Genomic DNA, 22,890 nt, shown 5'->3' on the forward strand with positions numbered 1-22,890 from the left:
CAATTATGATATTTATCTGTATACTTAATTTATTGTTATACTTTTGTATTTATTTTTAATTATTTATAAATATTTTTCAATTTATTATTGATTTCAATTTTTCTAACCAGTGAAAAAATATATATAAAATTTTAAAAAATCCAACAAACATACTGTGATTTTCTTTTGGATTTTGAATATTTACAAAAGTTTTATTGTTACTGTTTTGGTTTCCAAATAATTATCTAAACCATCTTTGCCCAATTCACGACCAATGCCTGAGTGCTTGTATCCACCGAAGGGAGTTTGTGGCATAACAGCATCGTAGCAGTTGATCCAAACTGATCCAGCTTCAACGCTGGCTACAAAATTCATGGCCTTGTTGATGTCATTGGTGATAACTGCAGCAGCCAAGCCATACTTCACATTATTGGCACGTTCCACAGCTTCATCGAAAGTACAAAATTTGAAAATAGATTGTACGGGTCCAAAAATCTAAAAAATTATATATATATATAATTAAATTAGTTTTTTATTTAACTTGAGCTATAACGTTTTACTCAAGAAAACGTTAAGTTTATGATCTAACTGACTTTTCTAATAGACCTGTCTCTTTTGATCTATCAATGATCTTTATCTATATTCTATTTTTATGCTATGTAGATATAGAGTATTCTTATAGTGTATCTATAATTCAGAATAACGATAATGAAGAGAGAAATTATAAGAATCTTTAAGCTAGCGGAGGAGGGGGATGTTTAGTATACATATGGTGAAGACAATTTAAAGATTAACTGTGGACTGCTCGAATTGTTGTAAAATGTAATTAAAGTATATAGGTACTGTATAAGATTGTACAGTCGAAAAATTCTTTTACGAATATATAAGTATCTACAGTAGATAAACTGCTGAAACAGCTATTAAAACTTTTATAGCAATCTATTCAGATATATCAAATAAGCTTTTGAATACCAATTGAATATTTGCTTAATAGGGGAAAGTCGGTCAATGGATTTTGTTTTGAATACACCTTTGCGTCAGTGCTGTGTCTTCTGTTTGGGTTATTTGCATATATACTTTTTTCTGGTGTAGACTTCAAATGTACAGGTAGGTAGGGGGGTTGGAGTGGCGGCCTTGTTTACCAAGAAAGCCCACTTGAGCACAAATAATAGCCCGTTGTGGCACCACATGAAAAAAGCGATGTTCGTATATAGACAAGGTGATCAGTATACGACCAACGCCCAACAAAGAGGCAACGACTTCCCTATTAGGTGAAGGAAAACCAACCCGACAGTTCTATGAATCTGGCCAAGTTCCTCACATTGTAGGATGACAGCTCAGTCAGATCGGTCAGAAAAGGGGCCCCAAAGATTTGATCTTCTTCTGGCTAAAGATGTACAACGGACAAGTGAATTTTGGAAACAAATAATGATTGTATAGCAGAAACATAACTGTTATAAATGTCTACTACAACTACTGTAAGGGAAATTCCATATATGTCAACATATTCTATTTAAAACATAGTTACTTAAATTTAAATAAAACAGTTAAACTAATCGATTTAGATAAGTCTTAAAAGAATTATCAATTAAAAAAATATAATTTTTAAAAATAAAATTCACAAACTCAACAAACCTCTTCCTGTGCAATTTCCATATCATCAGTTACATCGGAGAAGATCGTTGGTTCAATAAAGTAGCCAACGTTGCCAATACGTTTACCGCCACACTCCAATTTGGCGCCTTGTTTTTTGCCACTTTCGATGAAATTTAAAACTTTGTTCATCATTTCATCATCAATCTGTGGGCCTTGTTTTACAGTTTCATCAAATGGGTCACCAACTTTACGTTTCTTGGCTAACTCGACAGACTTAGCAACGAATTCGTCATAAATATTTGCATGGACATAAGTTCTGCTACCGGCACAGCAACTTTGGCCATGATTTGCGAACAAAGCTTCATGTGCGGTCTCAACAGCAAAATCAACTATATTTCATTAAAAATAAAATAAGTCACTTTAAAATAAAATATAATCATAATAATTATATAAATAATTCTCTATTATCTATTAAAAAATTATTAACATCATTTTTCCTTCTTAATGATAGTTCATTACTTATTGCATACTTTTAGGCACAAAATTGTTTTAATTGCATAGTTTTGCGTTGGATTTTTAATTTTAAATATATTAATTCTCATATTTTAATAGAAAGATAGGGAAGGATAACGTAAAGAAAAAGAAGAAATTTTTTTTTTTATAAAATTGAGTGAAGATAGTTTGCAATAATAACGAGTGTCATTAGTTGTATGTGATATATATTATAATACATTATATTATAATGTATATTAATATAATATAATAGATCTTATAGATCACAGTTTACCAATGTCTCTACCAAAAATAATATTGATATATAATATAAAAGTCAACAACTTACGATCAGCATCCTCGAACACCACAACTGGACTCTTGCCACCCAATTCTAAGGAGACACGTTTTAGATTTGAAGTAGCTGCTGCTTGCATAACAATACGACCAATTTCAACGGAACCAGTAAAAGCAACCTTATGAATATCAGGATGTTCAGTAATTGCAGCACCAGCTGTAGGACCGAAACCATTAATAATATTTATGACGCCAGCAGGGAAACCAGCTTCTTTTGATAAAGCAGCCATATGTAAGGCTGAAAGTGGTGTTTGCTCTGCTGGTTTCATAACAATAGTACAGCCAACAGCAAGTGCTGGACCCCATTTCCATGCCAACATTAATAATGGATAATTCCATGGTATAATTTGTCCTACAACACCTACTGGTTCCTTGCGTGTCATTGATACGACACCACTTACGGGAATTGTGTCCCCGAAAAATTTATCAGTCCAGCCAGCGTAATACTTTAGTGTCTCAACTGAGCAATCCACATCGAAAGCCGCCTCAGCATAAGGTTTGCCATTGTCTTGTACTTCAATATTGGCCAAAATATCCTTATCACGTTCCATTAAAGTGCAGAGTCTATATTTAAAAATATTTACATATATTTTTTAATTTAGAAACTACCATATTTAATGTTTAATAGGGATTAATTACTTGTTCATTAAATCGGTGCGTTGTACGGGATTCATTGTGCGCCATGGTGAGTCTCTGTGGAAAGCTTTCTTAGCTGCAGCTACTGCTAAGTCCACATCAGCTTTATCACCTTCGGCTACTTTTATAATTTCAGCACCTGTGGTAGGATTAATAGTAGCGAATGTTTTACATGAGACTGCATCTACGAATTCATTGTTGATAAAAAGCTGAAGAAAGTCAATGTTATAGTTAGCAAAATATATATTGTCTTTGCATTTTATATTAAAAACTTAGTCTAAAATTAAAAGTGATAATAGCATGTCTTCTGTGTATTTATAGATAAAAATATATACACTAGTAAAACTTTATAAAGCCTGAACAAAATCTGGGAAAAATTATGTGTAGATCATTTATGTGATCTACAAAAAAATCTATACTCCTTCGGAGAATATTCTTATTAAGAAAATATTGACAAAAATGGTTTCAGATGAGTCAATACACTACTACAAATAATTTTAATAAGTATTAGGCTCAAAGACACCAGGTATCAAAATTATTTAGATGTTTCAATATTAAAATTATTTCAAAATTATTGAGTAACAAACTCAGTAATGTAAGATACTTTATCAGAAAATATATTATTAATATTTGGGTATACATATTGCCGCTTCTTCAACCACTTCTTTACTATATATCAAAATATTGTTTTCGGTCAGTGTTTACTGTATGTTACTATAGTATGAGATTTTCTTGTCAGTGGAACTATTAATATTTGTTTTATAGGTTGTTTATATTCCATAAAAAGATTTTAAGATAAAGTTCTATATATCTTCCATTTACTATACAATTAAAAATAAAATTATATACACTATTTATGGTTATGTAATCATTTACTTTGATAAGAGTTTCTATTGCGTATTTTGGTTGTAATATCCCACTTGATGTGGTATTATCTTATCAATAGCAATCTAGAAAAGTGAATTAAATTACTGTAAAGAATTAGAGTGAAGCAAAGAATGGTAATATTAAAATAATTTTAAAAAAAATACCTTCCTGAAAACCTATTTCTTCTAGACACCCAAGCCGGGTATGCACATAGCATTCTCTGTTTAATAGTTTCTATTTCCTGCAGGTGTCCACTACCTCTGCATTGAGGATTATGAGGAATGCACAATTTCTCTGCGTGTGTACTTATATACCAATGACAAAAACCTACTGCAGTAAGCCTTATAATGTTCGCACGATCCCTTTTGCTGGGTTCCCAAGATCTAGTTTTAATTGGAGAGGGTCAGAAGATTCCTACTAATCTGCCTTTTTATTGTTTTATAATAAGCTTACGTGCTTCTCAATCATTATGGTATTATCATAATAACAATATATAGACATAAATCCTTGGCGTGATCATCATTATTATAACTGATATAAAAAATTGCAATTCTTATAATATTATTTAAGTAACAAGTTCATTATGTGAGTTGTGTATTAAAATATGCTTTGATTAATAATTTCTCAACCATAAAACTGTATTATAATGTGATGATTTGATATGTATATAATATTCATTAACCATTTTGTTTGTTAATTAAAGCAATTTTAAATGATTGAATAGTTTTTGCGTTGATATTTGATTTGTACATAAATCACTCAAGCGATTTATTACAATTATATTTATCTATTAAAGTAGAAGTCGATTGTAGAATAGTAATTGCATGAGCTAAGTAAACACTCTATTGTAAATACGAGCAAATCTTCATAGCATTAATATGCTAAGTGGGTACATAGAGCTAATATCAAAAATTACAAAATGTTAATTTGCTTTCAATTACTGCAATCATCACAATTTATAAGCTTATTTTCGCATTAGTAACTTAAGAGTCAGGGATAATGCATTTATTTTGAAAATAAACTTAAAATTATATGAAAATGATATACACATATTGAATGACTATGATATATAGTACAATAGGAAAAGTTATGAGAACATCAACAAAGTTTGAAAACCATTGAAAGATCTTATATTCCCAATTTCTTTATTATTTTTTATATCTGGATGAATTGTTTTTAATTTAAATTCATAGTTTTCACATCCTACAATTAGTTTCTAACAATAGAATTTTCTTAGTCTATAGTACTGCAAGGAGATCATATAGTACCTAAGTGCACTTTCTCAAGCATGGAGATATTGGTCTTGTGAGCAATTCATGATATTCTGAACACTTTTCGATAATCTCGCAATTTAAAAGATTTGATCTTCTATCTAACACTTAAACAACCAATAGTTAATCTGTCAATTAACACCATCTTTTTTATTAAGTAAAGTCTAACTAAAAGTTGTGTTAATTTACGAACAAGCAGCGTTTATAAGTAGATTACTAGATATATTTCTTGGGTCTTGCCGATTTTTATTTGATATAAGAAATATATGCTTTTGATCAACTCTGGTATTTGGCAATTCTCAACGGAAGACAATTATTCTAGCGTTAATGAAAAATTTCAAATGTCTTCTGTTCGTTTAAATTATAGCAGATAAGATGAATTATAGTCGTAGTGTGCCGTTTTTCTGGGAGCCTACTCCATTATTATATTCTATCTTTATTCTTCTTCTAGTCCTTTGTTCCTCACAGACAATACTAGCATATTATAAATCTTATGTTGTGTATATCGCTTCGTTCATTATTATTCGTATTAAAGACTATATTTGATGTACTTATATATTAGGATGTTTGGAAAGTAATTTCGTTTTTTTTGTGTTAATGAAAGACAGTTTTAGTATAATAAACAAATACTTTTTTAAATTATATATTGACCGTTCTGGTCCAACACCCTTTGCTATCTATCTGGTAGTAGCATAAATACAATGAAAAAAATATAAAATTACTTTATCTTCTTAAGTTTATACCTAATCGATTCATATCATGACCGCAGTAAGCTGGATCTGCATTGGATTTTGTTTTTATAATCTTAGTTCTTAAGTTTAGTTGCTAAAATATGAAGATGATGTTGATTCTACAAACGGTTTTTGAAACTTTCAAAGCCCTTCGAGACATTTTCAATAACCTATTTGTTTCTTTGATGACAAAATTAAGTCAGATATGCATTAGAGTTTATTTTCATAAGCTTGGTTCAATTACTAAAGCATAAAGATGTTAGATCTGTGAACAGATTTCGATATATACTTAATTCGAGATACCTAATAGTTTTATTACGTCACCTTAGTTTGATAAATATGCGTTGGAGATTATTTTCATAACACGGGTTTTAAGGTTCAGTTCCTAAAGCAAAAGGATGTTGGCTCTACGAGCAGTTTATAGAATTCTTGACAATCTTTAATACAAGGCGTAAAACAAGGCATGTAACCGTTTCATTATGTGATCGCAGTTATTTAGATATGAATTGGAGATCAATTTCTAGATCTTGATCCTTTAAGTAATTCGTACAATTCTTAACGTCTGTTTAAAATATATTCTATCCTAAATTTAAGGTACCTAATTTTATGTAATGTGACCGAATTATATCAGATATGCACTGATGATTGTTTTTATAGGTTTAGTTCCTCAAGCACATAGATACTGTGATTCCGCGGATTTTTTTAATACTTTTCAATGTAGTTGCAATTTGAGATATCTTGAATCATTTTAATATAAATAATAGTAAGATATGTATGTAAGATATGATATTATTTTCACAAAATAGACTTAGTTACAGTTTCGCAAGCACAGGTTATGTGAGCACTTCTGTCACTCACACTTCTTAACACTCTTAGATATATTTTCAATTGAAAATCTTGGAACTTTTGTTTGTTTATTTTTTAATAAACTTTAAGATTAAAAGATTAAACTCAAACCACAATATTCAAAATACTTAACATGATATTTGGTACCTAAATGGAATTATATTGTTGTTAAAAGGAGTAGCCAATAACCGGTAACCGGTATTGCAATGAGATTATATATAAACTGCATAAATTGACGAATAAATAAATATGGTTTTTAGAAGGATTTAAATTTGAATATACTTTCCAAACTTTTTAAAAACCAGATCCATTAGTCAAAATACTTTATGTTTCCAATTTTTATAAAGATTTAAAAAATTTTGTGGAGCAAGCAATTGACTTATTTATTTATTGTACTTATTGATGTTTATATATAAAATTTTGTTTTAATTAAAAATATTTGTCAATTTTAAGTGCAATTGTATGTATGAAACCAATTTAGATGGTACTACATGTATTAATTTGAAACTTGTTTTGATTTTTTTGAAGTCAAATTGTATTTCATTGCGGTCAAAACGAGTACTCGAGATCAAAAACTGAACCTCTAAATTTGATACGTTGCGGTATAAATACCAGACATACACACATGGGGGCAATAAAATCACATACAGAAAGATCATAAATTTTTTTAATGTATGTATATATGTACTTAAATATATTTTAATGCATTTTTTGGTTTTTATTTAATAATTTTTCACATATGTATATGTAAGTCTATATATATTTAGGTGCATTTAACGCACTAATTCCTTGCACAGTACACATTTTTTTTAATTTATATAGCAGCTATATATATACTGCTATATATGTACACTTTGAGATTCATCTCCATAAAAATAAGCCCAGTTAATTACATTTTTATGACAGTTTTATGGGCCATAAAAGGGAAGAAATCTTCATAAAATATAATTCAAAAGAATAAAAGAAAAGATTTTTCGTTTGTCGGCAATGCAAAATATTTTATCTTTAATTCGTGTTATCCACTTTTAAACGCCAATCAATAATTTAATTAACACTAGTAAGCCGTGATAATTTTAAATAATATTTTTTTCTTTATCGCTATCAAAATAATTATCGAATTTTTTGATAATTTCTATTACGATCTCACACCAGAAATTCAAATTCACTTACTTTTGTGTATTTAATTTCGTGCTTTGCCATGACTTTGCTTCCTAGAAGACGTACACCACTAAACCGAATGCTCTGCTCCGTCGCAGAGAAGAAACGTACTGAAAATTTACTAAAAATATTTGAAGCTTTTATACCAAAGGAAGAAGAAGGCATGAGAATCAAAAATTTTATTTACTTTGTTGTGTGAGCTTTTGCTCGATTTTAAATTGTTATTGCCGGCATTTGTTTTTGCTTTCACATGGCCTTTTGTCTCTCTCTTTTTACCAGCGTCTACACAGAATTTTTAATCCAAAAAAAGTTTATTTATTTCATTGTCAAGTTGATAAGAATTTTTTTATTGTGTATGTGTGACATCTTAAATACAATTATTTTTTTTTATTCTAATCTTTTTTTTTTTTTGGTGTGTATAAGTGCACATCTACGTGCTTTGCTGTGGATTCAAACGAGTAATGTTAATTTTCTATTCAATTTGGTATTAAAGCTCTTGCAGTGGCAGGCAAGGATTTCGCCACACCGAGAGATGAAAAAGTTGTACATATTTAACATATATATAAGACAACTATATATATTACATATAACATAATGTTATGAGTTTCTCTAATGTGTCTATAAATATGTTTTTCAAAGTAGTATAAAAATGGCGCAATATCTAAAAAAATAAAATTTCAATCCCAACAGCTGTTATCACCTGTTACTGTCTAAGAGGTGAACATGACCCCAGAATGTGTATCAAAAATGATTACTGTAGAAGGTAATCTGAAAGGTAATCTTTCATCTCCCTTTCTATACAAGGTTACTATCAGTTTAAAAATATCTCACATTATCCATTAAGAGTCAACGTGGCTCTAATAAGGTAACTGATAAAACAAAGTTAATTATTTGATTAGCGGGGTTGCAGGATATTTCAGGGTACCCACACTGACTAATTTAGCATAAATGCTCCGGTTTCTAAACAAAAGAGCCGGTTGACTGTAGTACTAAGATAAATATGCGAAATGACTATTACTTCTACGTATTGGACATTTTGGTAGAAATTCTTAAAAATGAAGGTGATTTGTTGATTTTTTCTTGGGTTAAAAGGAGAAATCTATACACTCTATATAAGAAATCTATATCAATCTATATAATTTTTAGCCAATCTAATAAACACAAGTTGTAATATACGCTTTTAACTGTTAACGTCTAGATACCTACCTAAATCTATATAATATTCATTTATTCTAATAGAAACAAGTTGTAATATACCCTTTTAGCTCTTAACGTCTAGATACCTACCTATATACCATTGAATATTTTAAACGGTAATATACTTTTATTGTTTTATTATACGAGTACATGTTTATTGTGGTCAGATTCTGGTTGTAAGAGTTCCTTCCCACTCCAGAAGTTTTCCCCGTCACACCGCTAAAATGTTAAGATATTAGAAATGACTGTTTTAAAAAATATAACTAGTCAATTTTCAATTCGCATCCTAAAAACAAGTTCTTTATATATATATTATCGTGAATTTTCTGTATTATAGTATACCTATAACAAAGCACTGGTAGCAAACTAAATAATAGTGAGAACATTACTGAAATCTCCTTTTCTTTGCTTCAAAAAAAGCAAGTTAAAGTCTGAGACACTTTTACTCAATAGCGTCTGTAGTTACTTCGATGATCCACTGTAACCAGAAATCTGCTAAATTATGATAAGAAGTTATTCAGATGATTTTACAGAAGTATAGTTTTAATCCCAGCATATCTTTCTGAAGAAATATATATTACATCTCTTTTAAGAGAGTGCAGTACTGAATTAAATACCCTAAGAACTCCAACATTCTGTCTTTGAAATAATCTGGCATATTCTCGACTCTCAAGTTTTTATGTATATTTTCATTTCTGATGTGCGATTGACTTTTACGAATACGCCCGAATACAATATTCTGATAAGCTTACAATTTTATTATGATGGAGGAGCAGCATTATTGATACTACAAAATGGTTATATAAAATTTTACTTGGATAGTTATATTTTACTTGGATAATCTTGCTCAGTATCAGTTTCAAAAGTCTTTTTCTTTCACGCTCTCTTTACCCAATCATGTCATAATGTATGTATTCGGAATTGTATTTGTTTTCATATTATCTGCCATACATATCTTTACGGATTATTACAACATAGCACTTAGATCCTGACAATCTTTTGTACTACGAAATCCATTTAACTTAGAAATCAATATATTGTATTTTATACACTCAGCTCTGAGAGTGCAGATAGCCAGACATAAAAATATTTTCTATAGTTTTATACTCTAAATAAATTCGTTCAATATGGTGACCTGCTAGAAAAGATGTTGAAGGTGTGAGCCTACTATTTTCATTGTTTTAAAAAGAAGACCCGGTAGCTTCTAGAGTTCCGAGTAACTTCCAGGCGTTGTTTTTCTGGTAGATAAATGAAAAATGAAAGCGAATACATAAAAGGTAGACAAGGCACTTCACAATAGAGTGGGAGTGAGATTGTATACCTCGAAACTATTATACCACGTAATTTTAAAAGCTTGTGTGCTTTTTTAAAAAAAGGAAAAGTCATAAGGTTACAGCATCAACATCTTTTGTGATAATCATCCCATAACTGCTTCTGGAAGCAATGCGATTAATAAATCAATGGATGTGACATAAATTTATTAATTTCGGGTTATTAAAACCGATTAGAAATCAATTAAAATTACGGATTATTTTTTGTTAGGATCAGGCTGAACTGCTGATGGAAAATGAGACAATATTTGAAACTGAACTTAGACTAAAACCAATATTTCAATCTAATCTATAGCCTTATTCAGATGAATGTTTGGTGAGCCAAGAATTATATTAATACTATAATAATAATCAATATGTAATAGATATATGCTAATTAATTTTTACTCTACAATTTTGAACTTATCCTATTTTAATTTAAGGATTATTACACTTAATTATCTGATTAAATATTTTAGTTTGTGACGTTGAAACGTCTTCTATTTTATTTATGAAAAATTATAATCATAATACAAAAATATTTTTAAAGTAATTTCATTGTAATGGTTTTTGTTTCCAAGTAGTTTTCCAAACCATCCTTGCCCATTTCACGACCAATTCCGGATTCCTTATATCCACCGAATGGTGTTTGTGGCAAGACAGCGTTGTAGCAATTAATCCAAACGGAACCAGCTTCAACATTGTTAGCGAATTTCATGGCCTTGTTAATGTCATTAGTAATAACACCAGCAGCCAAACCATAATTAGTATTGTTGGCACGATCGATAATTTCCTCCATAGAACTGAATTTGAAAATGGATTGAACTGGTCCAAATATCTTGAAGAAAATATAAAAAAATTAATTCTTTCAATACTGAAGTATACTTTAAAATATATTTACCTCTTCTCGTGCAATTTTCATGTCATCCTTGACATCCGAGAAAATAGTTGGTTCGATAAAGTAGCCAACATCACCAATGCGTTTACCACCGCACTGTAATGTAGCACCCTGTTGCTTACCACTTTCAATGTAACCCAAAACCTTGGTCATCATATCGTTATCGATTTGTGGACCCTGTTTAACACCAGATTCAAAGGGATTACCAACTTTACGTGCTTTAGCTACTTCAATAGCTTTAGCAACGAATTTATCATAAATCTTCTCATGCACATAAGTTCTGCTACCGGCACAGCAACACTGGCCATGATTAACAAATATAGCGCCATGAGCAGTTTCAACAGCATAGTCAACTACAAATGAAAAAGAAAAACAATGTAATTAAATAAAATTATATATATTAATAATTATATATAAACTTACTATCAGCATCTTCAAATATAACCAAAGGACTCTTGCCACCCAATTCCAATGAGACACGTTTTAAATTCGATTTGGCAGCAGCTTGCATGATAACGCGACCAATTTCACCAGATCCGGTGAAAGCGACCTTTTGTATATCAGGATGTTCACTAATAGCTGCACCAGCTGTTGGGCCAAAACCATTAATAATATTAATGACACCAGCAGGGAAACCAGCTTCCTTTGATAAGGCAGCCATGTACAAAGCTGAGAGTGGAGTTTGTTCAGCTGGCTTCATTACAACTGTACAGCCAACAGTTAGAGCGGGTGCCCATTTCCATGACAACATAAGAATGGGATAATTCCATGGTATAATTTGGCCAACCACACCAATTGGTTCCTTGCGTGTCATTGAAACAAAACTATTAACTGGAATTGTTTCACCAAAGAACTTATCAGTCCAGCCGGCGTGATATTTGAAACACATAATGGAAATTTCTACATCGAATAATGCATCGGCATAAGGTTTGCCATTATCCATAGTTTCAATACTGGCCAAAATGTGCTTGTCACGAGACATTAAAGCAGCGAGTCTAGTAGTAAGGGGTAGGAAATAAATAATTAAATATTTGAAATGGTTATTAATATAAATAAATAAATATAGCTTACTTGTTCAACAACTCGGTACGTTGCAATGGACCCATTTTGCGCCATTCTGAATCTCGGTGGAATGCTTTTTTGGCTGCCTTTACAGCAATGTCAACATCGGCCTGGCAACAAAAGAAAGTTTATAATATTTTCTCTTCATTTTGTGATTTTAAGAATTTTTGCAGTTATTTTTTTTAAATTAATATACATTATAATTTTATTTTTAAACATATTGAGTGTTGATAATGTTTTATTTACCTTATCGCCTTCAGCAACCTCAACGATTACTTTGCCAGTTGCTGGATTGATGGCTGCAAATTTTTTGCCTGAGACCGAATCAACAAATTCATTGTTGATAAAAAGCTAAAATTAAAATAAAAAAATTATTATCAACAAAAATTAATAAAAGAAATTATTATCATCAACAATAATTAATAAAAAAATTATTATTATTAGCAATAATTAAAAAAAAAGAATTATTATCAACAGTAATTAATTTTTTAAACGATTTATGATATGTTATATATGTCTTAGATTCTTATTGTTTTCTCTATTAAGATTTGTTTTTATTGTACAATAATTATATGTAGTCAATTATTAATTTTTTCTAATAGAAGAACCTCAACTGAGTCACTGACGCTTAATAATAATAGTCATTAATTAGTACAAATATTAAAGGAAGATTTATACTAGATTTAGTGTATAATTAGTTTACAATCGATTCTGAAGATATCTACTTTCCAAGAACGGTCGGGTCTACGTCCCGGAGCCACTCGTCACCTACGACGACCAAGTACCGTTCAACACCTCCTTACCGCAGAATTTTAGGTCCACTACATACAGTGAAAGCTCCGATAAATGGATGTGTTACAAACGGAAATCTCTATTAGCCTTAAAAACAGTTTGTATAAATCTGATTAATTATTAAGAGCTAAATTGATGAATGTTATTCGTATAAGAATTACATATATACAATAGGTTACATATATATTATACATATCTATATACGGACAAGTAATTCTGTCAGGTTATAAGAACTGTTCATTTAAAAGGACGTACTTTGTAAGAAAAATAAAAGTTCGCTTCTTTTTTGGGAACTAAAACTGCGCTTTACGAGAGATAGTCTTTTTTGCGAACGTCTCTCTAGCAAAACCATTATTGGATACCGAAGTCCATCTGTTTTTGTGTTTTCTTCTATCTTCTGTTTCAATATAGGTTTTGCTGCAAGTCTTAAGGTTGTTAAGAACAGCTTCATTAATAAAACATAGCTTACTAGAACAGGTTAAAAGGGTTAATAATAGTATGCAGACTACTTATTGGAATAAATGGAACTGTTTGACAATATTATGCAGATCACTTATTGGAATTAAAGAAATTAGTTCGTAATATTATTTAGTACTCATACATTATACATAAAAAGAAGTAGAAGTAAGCTTTAATAAAAAAAAACAAACCATTAACTATCATCAAATATTCTACTTGATCAAATATCAGATCACAGATCAAATATACTATTAAAGAACATCTCTAGGGTGATAAGGTGTCCTAATCCTAATTCTATCCTAATAAGACTACTGCATTATCATGTCCACATTATTACAAATAAGTACCATTTCTGGTTCTTTTTCTTAGCAACCATTACCATTGCTACAAACCTTTGTAATATTCATTAGGAGCTTGTACCAGCTCACTCTCTTTAATTGTTGCATGTCTAATTAGCGAAAAAATGATCTGCATACAGCGAAAACAAGAAGAAGCAATTTTCGATTCACCCCACTTACCATAGCAGTTGCATGACGCATGACGCCAGTGCAGAACGATCCGTTAAGGCGACATGCTATTGTGATTGAGAATCGCGTTTATGTATAAATTAAAATAATAAATTCAAATTTATTAATTGAACAATTACTATTTGAATATAAAGTGCAATTAAAATAAAATTAAAAATACATCAATTTTAATTATTACAAATATAAATATAGTTTTTAAACATAATTTAATTCGAATAAAATTTAGATTAATGTTATCATCAATACGTGCAATATAATTGATTTGCTACTTTTCGGTTAATGATTTTCTTTATATGAAATTAATATTTATAATTTGTTAAATTAATAAATTCATTTATTAAAAGTGATATTATTAATTGCTTTGTGTTTTGTGTGAATATTTTATATTTTATAAGTGAAAATTAAATTTTATTGGCGTCGTTTATAAAAGTAACTGTTAACAATTCCCTTAGTTCATTTTCAACATAGTTTGGGGCAGCGCAGCGGCAGAATTTTAAATGACAGTAAATATATGTGATGTTACTGTTAACAATACCCTTAGTTCATTTTCAACATAGTTTGGAGCAGCGCAGCGGCAGAATTTGAAATGACAATACATATATGACGTTGCAGGTTATGGTAAGGTAAGTCATTAAATATTTTAAAATATATATTTAAAATTTATTTTTAATTTAATTATTATTAAAAATAATATTAATAACAATATTTTATTAATATTTTCATAAAAATAAATTATATTCATATATTTTATAAATAAATTAATTTAATGAATTATTTTATTGTCTGTTGTGAACATATTTTTGTATAACTGTGGTGAAAAATGAAATGCCAATTGTGGGGACATTGCAGTAGAGTATAGAACCAATTTGGTGCTAATATTGTTGCACTGTCTTAAGATCCTATAATCAAACGTCTTTCGATATTGTCGTTGTCTTTATAACAAACTGTTTCTCTTACATACTAAATTTACTTCCAAAGAGAAACTTCTAAAAAATTTTGTTAAATTTATTATAGAAGTTCTGGTTTTCAGAACCTTTAAAGGTTCAAAGTTTAAGTTTATATACATATCTCTGACTTGTATAAAATATTACAATTCTTTTGATATACATGCGAATACATATACCTACATATTATTCCATTTATTAAAAAACATATATTAGGCATATTTTGCAAAAAAAGAAATCGAAGGTTAATAGTTCGTTTTTATATACATATGTATCTATACTCTCTGAATTGTATTGTAAGTTTTCTAGTGCACATACAAACATATTCCTTATATTAATATTCTACTTGAGCTATTTATAAAATAAACAATGATTTCGCATAAATTTGCATACATTTATATCTATTCATATATTATATATATATATATATATATTCATGTGTATTTAACATAGAGCAATTTGCGTGGAGTAAACTATTCTCGCCAGATATGTATATATATAGATAACACTTTAAATATATATAATATCTTCTCAATGAGTAATGTCTCTTTCAAAACAGATGTCACCTATTATAATTCCATTAACTTAGATTTTATTTTATTTTTTAATTAATATTGTTACTTAAACCATATGTTTTCTAGTTTTTTTTTGCAATATAATATATTCATGTTTTTTCTTGAAAATATTTTCATTTATGTACATATGTATGTACATATATAAGATGTGTTTTTAATTGCAACTAATTGCCGTCTCATGAACTGATAAATAACTTTTATTTTCTTATATTTTTTTTTTTGATAAGGTAAACAGTTGTTTTTGGAATAAATTAAAGATTCAGGGTGTGTGATAAGCACACACATATATGTATGTATGTATGTTTGTATAAAAATATGTGGAAATAAATAATTTTATATATTTATTAAAACATATTTGAATATTATTTATTAAATTGCGTATATATATTATTACATATATAAGCAATTACAAATATATAACTATATAGATAGGCAAATATATTTTTATAAATACTATATAGTATTATTATATAGATACGCAAGTCATCTAAATATATTTTTAACTTGTCAATATTTGCAGAAAAATATTGTAAAATTACATTCTGGCATATACATACATACATATATATTAAATTATATATGTATAATTAATTGGTACCTAAAATTTATTTACACTCAACAAAAAAAATTATTTGTTGTTGATTTTCATAATCTTCTCAAGATAAGCGCTTAAAAATAGTTTAAAAAAATAATTTATTTGGTCGTAGCTGTAGTTTTTGTTTTTTTTTTTTTGGAATATATCACATCGACACACACATACATAAATAATAATTGAAATTTCGCAATTTTTATGTAATAAAAAATGTACATTTAATTTAATTGCATTTGTAAATTTGTTGTTGACATTCGCAAAAACTAAATTTTTACCTTTGTGTACTGAATTTCTTGATTTGGATTTGCCATTTTGCTGTTTTTCTCGTTCTTTCAATATGAATATCACAAAAAAAAAAAAAATCAAAGCACCTCACGAATTCCGCAAAATCAGACACTGAACCGCCAAAATCGCTGTCAACCGTCTAACTGAATCCGTGCAGAAAAGATCTGTTATTTTATAGAAAAGAGCTTTCTGCTATCAGTAAATTTGTTTTTGCCGGCCGGCATTAGGGTTTGCGTGAAGCTAGAAAGATTTTGATAGAGAAAGTAGTAGATTTAAGATACGGCAAATTTTTTAAAGAAATTAAATTTGAACACAATTTTAAAACTAAATGGATTAAAAACAATAATATGAAAATAAATCATATACATTATAGATATTATATAGTACTATATATGTATATATACATTATATATAATATGAAAATAATATAATAATAATTAAATTACAAAATTATGTACAATATATATGTATAATAGATATTATATATATACATTATATATATTAGACATCATTTATAACTCATATGACTATAGAATAATGTAGTCTACTTTTTAAGGATTATGTGTGTGTTTATTTATACAGTTTTTTTACATAATTTTATAAAATAATATATAGTTTCTCTACATAATTTTATGTAATAAATTTATATCATATATAAAATTATATATAATAATTTACTCTTTTTTTTAAAAGCTTGTCATCTCTTTAATAAAAAGTTTTTATTAAAAAGCGTTTTTTAGGTTTCTGTGTATATGTTTTAATATTGTTTTTAGAAACAACTGTTTTTATTCAAACATTAAGAACTTAAAATTAAAGTCTATTTAATAGAGTGATAAAAATAAATTAAAAGTCATTTTTGACATATTAACTTAAAATTTTTTTGTATAGTTTTCTTATTCAAAATTTGGTTTGTTTTATGTCTTCTTCTAATAAATTCTGAGTAATTTTTTTACTCTCTTCAAAAATCAAGAGTACCGATATTTGCACAATATTTAAAGAAATTAATCGAAATTTACCAATTAAAATGATAAAACGAAATTACATAAAATTGTGAGTTAATTAAAAGTCAATTAAGAGTAAATTAAAAGTAAATTAACAATAAATTTAAAATAACTTCAAAATAAACTAAAAGTGAAATAAAAATAAATACTCTTGAAGAAGGAAAAAATATTAGAGTATTGTTTTAATTGTTTATAAACTGATTTAATATCCTTGAATGAAACAGAGCAAAGTGTTCGATTTCTCTAAAACATTTATTGATAATATCAACAAAATAATTATTTTTCTAATAAATATTTTATAATATGAACAAGTTCACTTTGCAACTGCAGTAAAAGAATTCTATTTTTGTTAAAGTACTTTAAAGTATTGTGAAATTAAATTAATCTATTCTGATTTATTAATCTAAATATGATATGGAAATAATAGCAACAAAATTATTAAGAGTTGATTAAGTGGTACCATTGAATATTTGATAATCTTAAAGTTAAATGTTATTTAATATTGATAAAAAAAAATCTGTTAACAAATCGTTAAGCATTCTTAAGATTGCATAGTATGAATATTTTTAATGATAGCGAATGAAAGTGAAATTTAGAATAAAATTAATGATATATATTCTTCCGTATCTAACATGCAACGCCTTCTGATTGACTTATCTTAAAAGCAATAACATTTGTACAAAGAAGTAGTACAAATAAATTTTTAAATCAGTTTAATAATATATATAAAGCTTACAGTTATGGCAATTTTATCTTCAGCCGGGGAAAAAGTATATGTATGTAATGTATATATAATTACAATATTTATATATATAATAATTGGATTATCGTACCACAAACATAGTTTTATTAGCGCAACAAAATAAGAACAACTAAGAATATTTACCAAATGTCATTTGTCTTCTAGTGTTGCAATCTTGGACCTATTTATTTAATAGCTAAAGGTGCATCCACACCAAAGCCACACTAAAACGCTAAGTGATCTATATTCATGTATATGAATTAAGTTTCTGTTTTTGAATTTCGTATATATTTGTCATGATACTCTTATAAATATTGGGAAGGTTGTAATAATTTGTTCTGTATATTGGACAAACTATTTTTATATAATATAGCAAAACGGGATTGTATGTTATGGCATATTTAATTTCCATCTTAATAGATGTTTCTTCACAAAGTTAAAATAGCTACTTATTCTTACAAAGTTTTTATAATCATAGCTTTAATATAATCTTTAAATATTGGCGAGTCCAACGATTTTTAGTTTGGACATTCTTCCTTTTAACCAGAAACAAGACATTAAAAATTTGTTTCTATATTGGACACGAATAAGTTATAAGTATGACTTCTTGGATATCAAGATGTTGTTAGTAGTATATATTATAATTAAGTAAATTATAGAAATTTTGAAAGAGAAATTTTGATCTGTTTCAGTAGAATATGAGAGTTTTTACCAAAACAGTTCGAAATTTACTTTGAAGTGGGTAAGTACATATTTTATTATTTTAATACATATATTTTTATACCTACGTTTATATTTGATATAATTAATATATTTATATGATTTCTTTAAACTTTTCTTCATTAATAATTATAGTTAAAAAATACAGACTTTTATTTCACTTTCAAAAAATAAAACTAAACTAATGGAAGTAATAACTCTATTGTGATAAAATCAAAGCTGATAAAGAAATTGTTGAAAAAACCATTTAAAACTTTAAAGTCTATTTAAAATTGAAAAAAAAAATGAATAAATGATTTAATTCAGCTTAGATTTATTTTCAAATATTTTTAATTTATCATATTCTATTGTGAATGCACCATTTTACTATAAAAGCTTTTCAATGGTTTTTGGTTTGTGTCTGGGTTGTAAAATTTAAAACAGAAATTGCCATTCACAATAGTTAGGAATATTTTAAAATTTTTATCATTTCTTATAAATTTTTGTCTCTTTGTTACTAACGACTAAAAATTGGCTTATAAATTATAGTTAATATGTTTAGTTTTATTTTAAATATGGTAAACATAATTATATAATTAATATTGTTTACGCTGATAAAAATAAAATAAATCTTTTAGTCAAGAAAACAAAACCAAACAAATTAATAATTAATTACATTAATAATATTTTAATAATAAATAATAATATAACAATAATATCTTATACATAATAATTAAACAGTATTTAGTTACAAGTCATTATTTGATATAAATCTGTTTCCTTCAGAATTGGTGCCTTTATAGATGCACTCTGAAACAGATAGTTTTCTTATTGTACCTAGACGACACGATATAAATTATTTTTATAAATAAAATTATTTAATTAATAATTATCTTACCACAATGTTGTCCATTATTTTCATTGTTATAATTCGGTAATGGATGTAGAGTTTTACTTGGCAGAAATCCCTTCATTTTTGCCCACAACATTTTCGGTGTAAATGTCAAAATGCGTGCTTGTTCTTGTGCCAAATCACTTGGAGAAATATGACGTAGTTGCGCAGAAGAATGATCCAGGAATTTAAGTTTATTAAAAGAATTTAAAATCACAGTTCTTAAAAAAAACTATAATTACTATAAATTCAATTCAGTTAATATTAATTTTTTATTACCTATAATAATCGTATTCGTAGGAAATATTATGGCAAAATGGCATCAACTCTAAACCATCTGGACAAATGGGATTGCCATGCAAACTCAGGTACTCCAGGTTCGGAAATAGTGAACTTAAAATATTAACTGTTGTATGAAGATCACTGAACTATAAATGAATAAGAAATAAATTAATATTAATTCTTTCTTAGTGATATTCTTCCTTACTTACATCATTTTTATTTAATATCAAAACTCGAAGACTTTCCATCGGCTTCTTGAGTTGACGAAAATGGCCCTCATGCAAACGATTGCTATCCAATATCAGCACTTTAAGGCGATCGAAGCGATAAATCCAATCTAACTTCGAAATGCGGTTGCGACTGAGGTCAAGGTACTCGGTACAGCCACCGTAGCCGTTGATAACATCTGTTGGTACTGCTTCTAAGTGCTGCTGCGTTAAGTTGAGCTGCGACGTTTAAGTTCCATATTTAAAATATTTTCATATTAAATAATATTGAAGATGAGTTGGAGTGCGATAAGATAAAAATAGTAGGTGTTAAAGTATTGTCACTTGCCTCTTTGGTTGCCTCATTGTATATTCCTGCCCTCGCGTTTTGTTCCATTTTCTTTAAGATTTTTTTATTTTGAAGAAAATTATTTTATTCAAAATTGTTATTATTCTCACTACATACTATTGTTTTTTTGTGTTCTTGCTATTTATTTTTAAATATATTTTTGAAGTTACATTTTATTTATTTTTATAATTTATTGCAATGCACGTCTGACACTGATTGTTGTTGTTCTCATCTGCGATCTCGTTTAACCGAAAATGTTTACCACAAAAGTGACTTTAGCATTGTGGAGCTTTTCTTGCGGTTGGCTGGTTTTGCATGCTACAGTCGGCAGTGCTGACACTCACATGTGTTAATAATTGTTAGTTTTGTATTTTATGTAGTCAACTAATCATTAAAAACAAAAAAACATATTTAATATAAAAGTTAGTGGTGTATATAAAGTAAACAGTTAACTAACCTATTATTTGGTACGCTACTGTTAAAACCTATGCACATGGAAAATCTTAATTTTATTTTAATTCTAATTCAAATTTTTTTATTTTATAGTTGCAGTCATATATGAAAATCCGGAATATTCGGTAAAATTTTGTTTCGTTTTTTCAATTGTTGGGGTAGAACCATAAAGAGTTTTAAAATTTGATCTTTAAAGTCAAATGTGATGAAAGTGACCTTTTTTTCATATAAACTATTGTATTAATAGATTTGTTTTGAACAGTAGAAAATGCAAACATTAAAATTTTCGTATTTTTAATTTCATTAATACCCCGATTTGTGTCGTTAATTAGGACCAACAAATTGCAACTCAAATCGAAACAATGCAAATCGAATCACATTTCTCCACACATTTAATTAACACAAATATTCTGGTTTTTGACCACTAATTGATGGAGAATTACTCATTGAATATCGACAATGAGCCTTATTCAGCCTTATTTTGAATCAACATTTGGCAACATTCTTCTTTGATTCTGATTTCCTATCCAAATGGTTAGGAGGGACTCCAATTTTCCAATTAATGAATTTTCAGTTTTTGTTTGGCCTACAAATATATGACGGCTTTTTCATAGTCCTTTGTATTGTCCGCATTACAATAGTAAATTGTTCTTACAGTAGTTGGAGCTCAATTCAAAAGCAGGTTTCCCAATGTATGCAAGTTTTTCTCCAAGTTTAAAACGTTTAAAAATGTCTGACTTTTATTCCAAAAAAATAGGTTTCGCTTTTGACTCATTTTTATACTTCATAAAGCAGAAATTTACCTTTCCACATTTTACTTAAAAACTTAATGAATGTAAAAATCCTTTGAAAAACTGTGAAATGTATTAAAAACAACGCAAATCGAAAGACTACCGACGAAATTCGAAGCTAAAACTTGTTTTTTTTTGGCGACGCAATTCGAATCAATGGAAATCGGGGTGACGCAAATCGGTGTGTTAGTCTAATTGAATTTTTTGCGGACCATGCAGGAGTTTCGAGTATTGCCAAATACCCATTACCATCAGTGGTCTTTTTGGAAATATTTTTTATATTTATTTATAATTTTTTGAGACTGCAAGTAACAAGGGTTGAACTTGCATCCTTCAAATTGAACGTGCAATTTGAAGCTGAGAATCAATGTTAATTAGCCAACTGAACCATAGTCATACTTTACTTGAGTGTTTTAACTTGAAGGTTTACTAATTTATTGTAAAAGTTTATTATCAAATTAACAAAAATAATTACGATTAATTAATTCGATTATTCTACAGTAGATTTATGATTTTGTAATAATATAACACAGCAAGTGAATTTAATATATTTTACGTATTCATTAACAATTGCGTATTGTTTAGCGTGTAATAAAATTCTCTAATACCTGCATAAAGCAAAAGCTCTTAATAACGAACTTTTTGTTTATTTTGGCAACAAGTGTGTAAATTAATGTGATGATTTAAAAATGATTCATAGATGGCGCATCAATCAGTAGAGAGTTCGGAAAAATTTAAAATAGAAATTATAAATTTTTCTTACAAATTTTTTTTTTGAATATACCTTAAAAAATGTTATTGTGAAACTAAGAATAATAAAGAATTTTATAAAAGAAATTTTATTATACACGTTGCGTAGTGGTGTGTCTGGTCTTTTCGGTGTCCAACTCATACGGATACC

At 28.1% G+C, this 22,890-nt stretch overlaps 4 protein-coding genes across 4 annotated transcripts in view; all 4 read right to left on the minus strand.

The window, feature by feature from the left end:
* Positions 1-22,890, minus strand: part of LOC119685396 (CD2-associated protein-like) — a 188,862-nt gene that overhangs the window by 108,395 nt on the left and 57,577 nt on the right. The gene's annotated exons all lie outside the window — the stretch shown is intronic.
* LOC119685399 (aldehyde dehydrogenase X, mitochondrial-like) lies at positions 13-8,254 on the minus strand. The gene is made up of 6 exons (XM_038099667.1): positions 8,121-8,254; positions 7,946-8,054; positions 3,064-3,269; positions 2,417-2,988; positions 1,615-1,964; positions 13-474 (listed from the first exon to the last, which is right to left on the minus strand). The coding sequence occupies exons 2-6, from the start codon at positions 7,973-7,975 to the stop codon at positions 181-183; spliced, it is 1,452 nt and encodes a 483-aa protein (XP_037955595.1). The 5' UTR covers positions 7,976-8,054; positions 8,121-8,254; the 3' UTR covers positions 13-180.
* On the minus strand, positions 10,942-16,761 carry LOC119685398 (aldehyde dehydrogenase X, mitochondrial-like). Its single transcript, XM_038099665.1, has 6 exons — positions 16,565-16,761; positions 12,647-12,751; positions 12,410-12,510; positions 11,762-12,333; positions 11,342-11,691; positions 10,942-11,278 (listed from the first exon to the last, which is right to left on the minus strand). Exons 1-6 carry the CDS (start codon positions 16,598-16,600, stop codon positions 10,985-10,987), a joined length of 1,458 nt encoding a protein of 485 aa, XP_037955593.1. The 5' UTR covers positions 16,601-16,761; the 3' UTR covers positions 10,942-10,984.
* Positions 19,765-20,872, minus strand: LOC119682387 (leucine-rich melanocyte differentiation-associated protein-like). Its single transcript, XM_038095818.1, has 5 exons — positions 20,746-20,872; positions 20,400-20,636; positions 20,188-20,336; positions 19,915-20,129; positions 19,765-19,853 (listed from the first exon to the last, which is right to left on the minus strand). Exons 1-5 carry the CDS (start codon positions 20,791-20,793, stop codon positions 19,765-19,767), a joined length of 738 nt encoding a protein of 245 aa, XP_037951746.1. The 5' UTR covers positions 20,794-20,872.

The sequence above is a fragment of the Teleopsis dalmanni genome, chromosome 2, assembly GCF_002237135.1.
Source record: "Teleopsis dalmanni isolate 2A chromosome 2, ASM223713v2, whole genome shotgun sequence".
NCBI classification, from domain to species: domain Eukaryota; kingdom Metazoa; phylum Arthropoda; class Insecta; order Diptera; family Diopsidae; genus Teleopsis; species Teleopsis dalmanni.

Excerpts from the sequence above, each read along its gene's own strand:
- LOC119685398 (XM_038099665.1), bottom strand. The coding sequence starts at position 16,600 with ATGGCAAATCCAAATCAAGAAATTCAGTACACAAAG. Across the intron at positions 12,752-16,564 it reads AAGAAATTCAGTACACAAAG|CTTTTTATCAACAATGAATT; the intron begins GTAAAAATTTAG and ends TTTTAATTTTAG. Across the intron at positions 12,334-12,409 it reads CGTACCGAGTTGTTGAACAA|ACTCGCTGCTTTAATGTCTC; the intron begins GTAAGCTATATT and ends CCTTACTACTAG.
- LOC119682387 (XM_038095818.1), bottom strand. The coding sequence starts at position 20,793 with ATGGAACAAAACGCGAGGGCAGGAATATACAATGAGGCAACCAAAGAG. Across the intron at positions 20,637-20,745 it reads ACAATGAGGCAACCAAAGAG|CTCAACTTAACGCAGCAGCA; the intron begins GCAAGTGACAAT and ends TAAACGTCGCAG. Across the intron at positions 20,337-20,399 it reads TGATATTAAATAAAAATGAT|TTCAGTGATCTTCATACAAC; the intron begins GTAAGTAAGGAA and ends ATTCATTTATAG.
- LOC119685399 (XM_038099667.1), bottom strand. The coding sequence starts at position 7,975 with ATGGCAAAGCACGAAATTAAATACACAAAA. Across the intron at positions 2,989-3,063 it reads CGCACCGATTTAATGAACAA|ACTCTGCACTTTAATGGAAC; the intron begins GTAATTAATCCC and ends TTTTAAATATAG. Across the intron at positions 1,965-2,416 it reads GGTGTTCGAGGATGCTGATC|TTGATTTTGCTGTTGAGACC; the intron begins GTAAGTTGTTGA and ends AATGAAATATAG.